At 40.2% G+C, this 6,561-nt stretch overlaps 1 protein-coding gene across 1 annotated transcript in view; it reads right to left on the bottom strand.

The window, feature by feature from the left end:
- Window positions 1-261: 261 nt before the first annotated feature.
- PLSCR1 (phospholipid scramblase 1) overlaps window positions 262-6,561 on the bottom strand; it is a 58,799-nt gene continuing 52,499 nt past the window's right edge. The window contains exon 9 of the mRNA XM_075861455.1: window positions 262-3,034. Coding sequence (XP_075717570.1) covers window positions 2,999-3,034 — 36 coding nt within the window. The 3' untranslated portion in view covers window positions 262-2,998. The remainder of the gene's footprint in view (window positions 3,035-6,561) is intronic.

Here is a 6,561-nt window from a genome sequence, read left to right as displayed (position 1 = left end):
AAATATATAGGTTAATATATCTGTATGTGGCATGGAAACTTAGCCAAAATAAATTATGCACATTTAAACTATTTGGAGTGCACAATATTGGAATAAACTAAAGTAATAATAGCTATATTTTTGGGAACTTGAATGGATATGCTCATTTTATTTAATATTGTACTGCAATCCTTCGCCTCAGTCATCCTCTAGTTACCATATGCATGAATATATGGCAGCAAAGATACAATCATTTGGTACGAACGGAGGCAAATAACATGGAAAATCAATATCTATTTATCTCACATTAAATTTATGCAGACAGGGTAATGCATTTTATGGTTTTGACTTCTTTACATAATAAAACTGTAACCATGCACACCATTGTACTTCCCGTGTACAAGTGTAACATCAGCCTTCATGTGAATGTCAATTATTCATCCCCAAAGTGATGTCATCGTATGTGATAGAAATCCAAATTAGTTGTTATTCAGAGTACATAATTTGTGTCCACTTTGATGTTTTCTTAAACACATATAAAAAGTTGAATATAAAATGTAAAAAACTATTTAAAAAAACAACAACATTTTTTAAGTAAATTGTTCAAAAACATTATGTAAAAAGTTGTGATTTATGATCAAACGTGTAGGATAGCAGCACCTATGCATTCTATGAGGTTCTTGCCCAACCTTGAACAGGAACATACACAAGATTAACATCATTATTATTCCAGAAGCGAAGTGTGGAAAAGGCTTTATGTTTCACAGACAAATTGGCTTTGGTATTAATTTTTTTCACAGACAAGTTAGAAAGAACACAACAAAATTCCAGCATTTAACAATCCTTTTAAACAACATTATAGATTTTTACAGGCACAGTATAAAGAAAAGATCAAGCATAAATATCATAGAGCGTATTTACAGAATAGAACTGCATATTAAAATTCACATTGTTAGTACTAGTAAGTTAGTAGATAAACAGTATTTAAAAAACCTTTTTTCTGAAAAAAACACCCAATCTAGCACTAGGCCTGAACTAAAATATTCTGCTGTCTTTTACACGGCCATAGGGTGCATCGTTTACACAAGGCAACATTGCGGCGGTTTGAAATGTATTTTTTTGTTGGTCAATCTCTATTCTTGGCTTTAGCTACGAGGGATGGCAAAAGAAACACCAACTCAAAAACTGCACCAAATTGTGTTGTTTGAGCCTGGACTAATTGGAGAGGCTCGGGCTTTTGGCAAAAAATATAGACAAAAATACGTCTGTATGGAACCATTTGAAACTGGTAAAAATCTAAATGTGCAGTATTATAGTTATTTTTTTTTATACATTACAGTTTTGATTTCTTTGGATCCTTGTGCCAAACATATCAAACGGTTTTATTTAATGCCCATATGTCAAATATTACCTACCGTATAATATAAAATTATTTTACTTAAAGGCAAGGTTCTTAAAAACAATAACAAAAAAAAATAATTAAAAGCCAACAACTACTAAGTTGTGCAAATCTAATATATTATAATAAAAATGTACAATGTTTTGTAAAGGTCATATATACATAAAGTAAGAATGAGGAATCAAAAGCACTGGAGTGTCCGGCCAGCAGAGAGAAGTCCTCTAAACAGTATAGGGTTGACCATTAGAGGAATTCTGTAATCCCAGATGTCATAGAACCAAAATAAATTTGGTTTGATTTGGCTCCGCAACTAGTTCATAGCTAAATCTGACAGTCTGACACCCACAGCAATGGCTGCACTGTAAGGGTATGTATACGCTGCAAACTTTCCATCCGGATTTGCGAGTGGTAAATCTGCATCGTATTACAGTGGCAGCAATGTGGAAAAGTATTTAACAAATCTCATCCACACACTGCGGATAAGTTTAGCACAGAAAACGTGCATAAATTGACCTGATGTTCAGATTATAAATTTGCAGGTTGACAATTTATGCTTCAAATTCGCTGCGCATTTGTTGCAGGATTTCCCCATTGAGTTCCATGGGGAAGTCAAATTATGCAGCAAATGCCATTCTTTGCGTAATTTGCTGCGACTGTGCTATCGTTGTGCTGCCATAGCCACGCGTTCATGCTCTTCTGGTTGCTCTGTGCCCAGGCTGCCCCCTGTAATGACCTTTCATCGCAGGTAACACTTGAAGTTGATCATAGGCTTCAGGATTCGTATGTGATGAAACATCCTCACGGGAGGGCGTCTGGACACACAGCATCCAGAAGAACATGGACGTGTTGCTATCACAACGCCCAGAAAGGCAAGTGTAGGCCGTTTTTTCTAGCGCCCGGTTTTTGCAGTGGAAAATCTGGCCGTATATATACGCACCCCATATGGTCAAAATATTTGGCAGAAAATCCCTGCAAGTTCCGGGTCATATACACTGCAGACTTTTCCGCAGCGTTTACACCCTCTGTGAACATACCCCAAGACAGAAAAGACCTACTGTAGCGATGATACATTCTGCACATTTTCACTTCTAGATGACCAGTGAAAAGTCAGAGCACCCTAAGGGTATGTTCACACGGCAGCGTCGATTACGGCGATTCAGGAGAAAACAACTCCGGAATTTCAGACGTAATGGCATGTTGCAAGCGTTTTTCGCAGCGTCCATTACGGACGTAATTGGAGCTGTTTTTCTATGGAGTCAATGGAAAACGGCTCCAATTACGTCCCAAAAAGTGACAGGCACTTCTTTGACGCGGGCGTCTTTTTTACGTAAAAATAATGACCGTCGGCACAGAACATCGTAAGACGCATTCAAATGAATGGGCAGATGTTTGCCGGCGCATTGGAGCCGTATTTTCGGATGTAATTCGAGGTTAAAAACGCCCGAATTACGTCCGTAAATAGGGTGTGTGAACCCAGCCTAACTATTAATATACAAAACTTGTGTGATTTATGAATAAGAAAAAAAAACAATACATGGCAATAAAAATGTTAACCAAAAATTTTAAAAAAATACACAAAAATATAGGACTAGTTCTTGCAATGTACTTCATCTTTACATTCTACTTATCTCCCGATTGTTCAAAAAACATGAAATCCTGTAGAAAACAAGAAGACAGGTTAGAGGTCAACTTCTAAGATTACTAGAGGTCGCATAGTATTACATGGTCAGGTACAGGTTTTAAAAAGTAACTGAAACAAGTTGGTTATAACTGTACAACCAGTAGGTGGCGCTGACGTGTGACAGAATTCTGTGCTGCAGATAGTGCATCACTATAATAGATCTCATGGGTAAACACTTTAGGTTATTTTATGCCTTTTCTTTTCTATTTTTACACAACTTTTTTTTAACTTTTTTATTTTGTCCCACTAGGAGACTTGAAGGCAGGAGACCCTTATCGCAATTCTAATAAACTGCACTACGCTGACTTTGTCAGGACTCACTAGGCTTCCGTAGGTGGCATTGTCTGAGGGCATTGTTCAGTCTCCAGTTGCCATAGCAACCATCACGGTCGCTATCATGTAGCAGTGATTCTGGTTTAAGAAGCCGCTATCGCTATTGAACGCGGCTTCTACGGGGTTAATCAGCGGGGTCACCGCGATCGGTCCCCGCTGAAGGAGCTGTACGAGACAGCAGTTTTCACAGCTCCTGTATATGTCGGGAGGACGGCCAAAATGGCCAATCCTCCCCTGACATACTATTAGGTGATGGAGCGCGAACGATGCACTTACCATGACCTAATAGTACGTCAAAGAGCGGGAGGGGGTTAAACCAGGTATTGGTACTTTTGGCAGTGTGGGCAGGTGCCAAGTCCCATTGGAAAATGAAATCAGCATCTCCATAAAGCTTGTCAGCAGAGGGAAGCATGAAGTGCTCTAAAATTTCCTGCTACACGGCTGCGTTGACTCTGGACTTGATATAACACAGTGGACCAACACCAGCAGATGACGTGGCTCCCCAAACCATCACTGACTGGAAACTTCAGACTGGACTAGGGATACACGATGCATCGTAACTTCGATACCGTGCACCCTCAAACGGTTCGATAATGGTAATTCATGTATTTCTATACTAAGCTGTGCAGCCACACAGCTTAGCATTGTAACACATGAATGTAGTTAGAGTGGGGCTGTGGCTGTGTAATACAGTCATTGCCCCGCTCCTGAGTCCTGACAAATGTGCGTGCTCAGCATGATGTGATGCGGCCGGTGCTGCACTAATAATTGCAGGCACTGAAGACAGAACATGGCGGCGCACTGCAAAACACGCACATGTTCTGTCTTCAGTGCCTACGCCGCCGCTAATTATTGCAGCGCCGGCAGCATCACCCCATGCTGAACGCACGCGCACTCGTCAAAGGCGGGATAATGGCGGTATTACACAGCCGTAGTCCCGCTGTAATGGCGGAGATCAGAGAAACCTCTCATCTCCGCCGCTATTCCCTTGAATGCTGCGATCAGAGCTGACCGAAGCATTCAAGGGGTAAATGAGAAGTGGGACACCCTTTGGATCGCGTCACGGGGGAATCCCTGTGACGGATCGAGGGCCATACCATAAATGGGCAGACAGTCCAAGGTCCATTGAAGTACCCGAGGGCTGTCTGACCATATTTTTTGTTAGGGCAAACTGAGGTATGTCCTAACAACTGCCTGTGCACTATCAGTAAACAGGCTAATGTACTGGCATATAGATATGGCAGTACATTCAAGTTTAAAAATAAAAAGTAAAAAAATAAAAATAAAAGTAGTGTAAAAAAATGTTTTTTTTTAAATTTAACTTTAAACATTAAAATAAGTTTCAATACATAAAATACACACATATTTGGTATCGTCGCAACCGTAATAAACTTGTAGCATCATTTATGTTTATGCGGTTATAAAATAAAAACTGCTTTCTTCCACTTCTTAATGTGAGGCACGAGGTATTATGAACTTTGACCCTCCATGTGCCTCACATTAATAGTAATTAACCCCATCATGTACCTCACACATTATGACTGAGGAACATGATGGGGTTAATTACTATTAATGTGAGGCACATGGAGGTTCAAAATTAATAATACCACGTGCCTCACATCAGAAAATGGAAGAACTTTTTTTTAATTATTATTATTGTTGGCAAAAGTATAGTTTTGGTATCGAGTATCGCAATACTACACAAAGTATCGGTATTGAAGTTCAAATTCTGGTATTGGGACAACCCTACACTTGACCGCAAGCAGCTTGGATTGATGCCTCTCCACTCTTTCTCCAGACTGTGGGACCTTGATTTCCAAATGAAATGCAAAATTTACTTTAATCTGAAAACAGGACTTTTGACCACTGAGCAACAGCTTTGGTCCATTGTGTTATATCAAGTTCAGAGCCAACGCAGCCGTCTACCAGGAAATTTTGGAGCACTTCATGCTTCCCTTTGCTGACAAGCTTTATGGAGATGCTGTTTTAATTTTCCAGCAGGACTTGGCTCCTGTCCACACTGCCAAAAGTACCAATACCCGGTTTAATAACCACAGTATCACTGCGATTGATTGGCCAGCAAACTCACCTGACGTAAACCCCATAGAGAATCTATGGGGTATTCTCAGGAGGAAGATGAGACACCAGACCCAACAATGCAGACGAGCTGAAGGCTGCTATCAAAGCAACCTGGGCTTCCATAACACCTCAGCAGTGCCACAGGCTGATCGCCTCCATGCCACGCCGCATTGATGCAGTAATTCATGCAAAAGGAGCCCCGACCAAGTATTGAGGGCATATGCTGTACATACTTTTCAGTAGGACAACATTTCGATATTAAAAATCATTTTTAAAATTGGGCTTGTGTAAATTTGGGGTTTTCATGAACTGTTAGCGATGATCATCAACATTAAAAGAAAACAATGCTAGAAATAGATCACTGTGTGTAACGAATCTATATAATATATGAGTTTCACTTTTTGAATTGAATTACTGAAATATATTAACTTTCTGATGATATTCTAATCCATTGAGAAGGACTAGTATAACACAAACACACACACACACACACACACACACACACTAACTTTCTTTTAGGTTTCTATGACGCAAACACACGGCCTACATGCTATGAAAGACATACCATGCTATGGGGCCAATGGAGAAAAGGGGCCAAGCCCTAGTTGGTACCATCACCTTTGCTACTGTGCAGGGATACCCTATCCAAAGGAACTGCTGTTTTAGCAAACAATGGGGTGGGGAACTGGGCTAAGGTTTATGTAAAAGTCATGTGCAGTAGAAACCAAAACAACCAGCTTTCAAAGAGACTCTGTCACCACATTATAAGTGCCCTTTCTTCTACATAATGTGATCGTTTTTGACGGAGTTATGACCTATATTAGCTTTATGCTAATGACTTTCTTAATGGACAACTGGGCGTGTTTTACTTTTTGACCAAGTGGGCGTACAGAGGAGTGTATGACGCTGACCAATCAGCGTCATACACTTCTCTCCATTCATTTATTCAGCACATAGTTACCGAAGTGTCGGCAGTGATGAATAGACATCCCGTCCTGGTTGGACGCGATGTCTATTAACTCTCAAGGCACTTCAGTAACGTTAGTGTGTGTGTGTGTGTATGTGGCTGCACATAGTGAACAACGCAGGA

This window comes from Rhinoderma darwinii, chromosome 4 (genome assembly GCF_050947455.1).
Source record: "Rhinoderma darwinii isolate aRhiDar2 chromosome 4, aRhiDar2.hap1, whole genome shotgun sequence".
In the NCBI taxonomy this organism is placed as follows: Eukaryota; Metazoa; Chordata; class Amphibia; order Anura; family Rhinodermatidae; genus Rhinoderma; species Rhinoderma darwinii.
The sequence above is the reverse complement of the archived record's forward strand: the minus strand, read 5'-3'. Positions and strand labels throughout refer to the sequence as shown.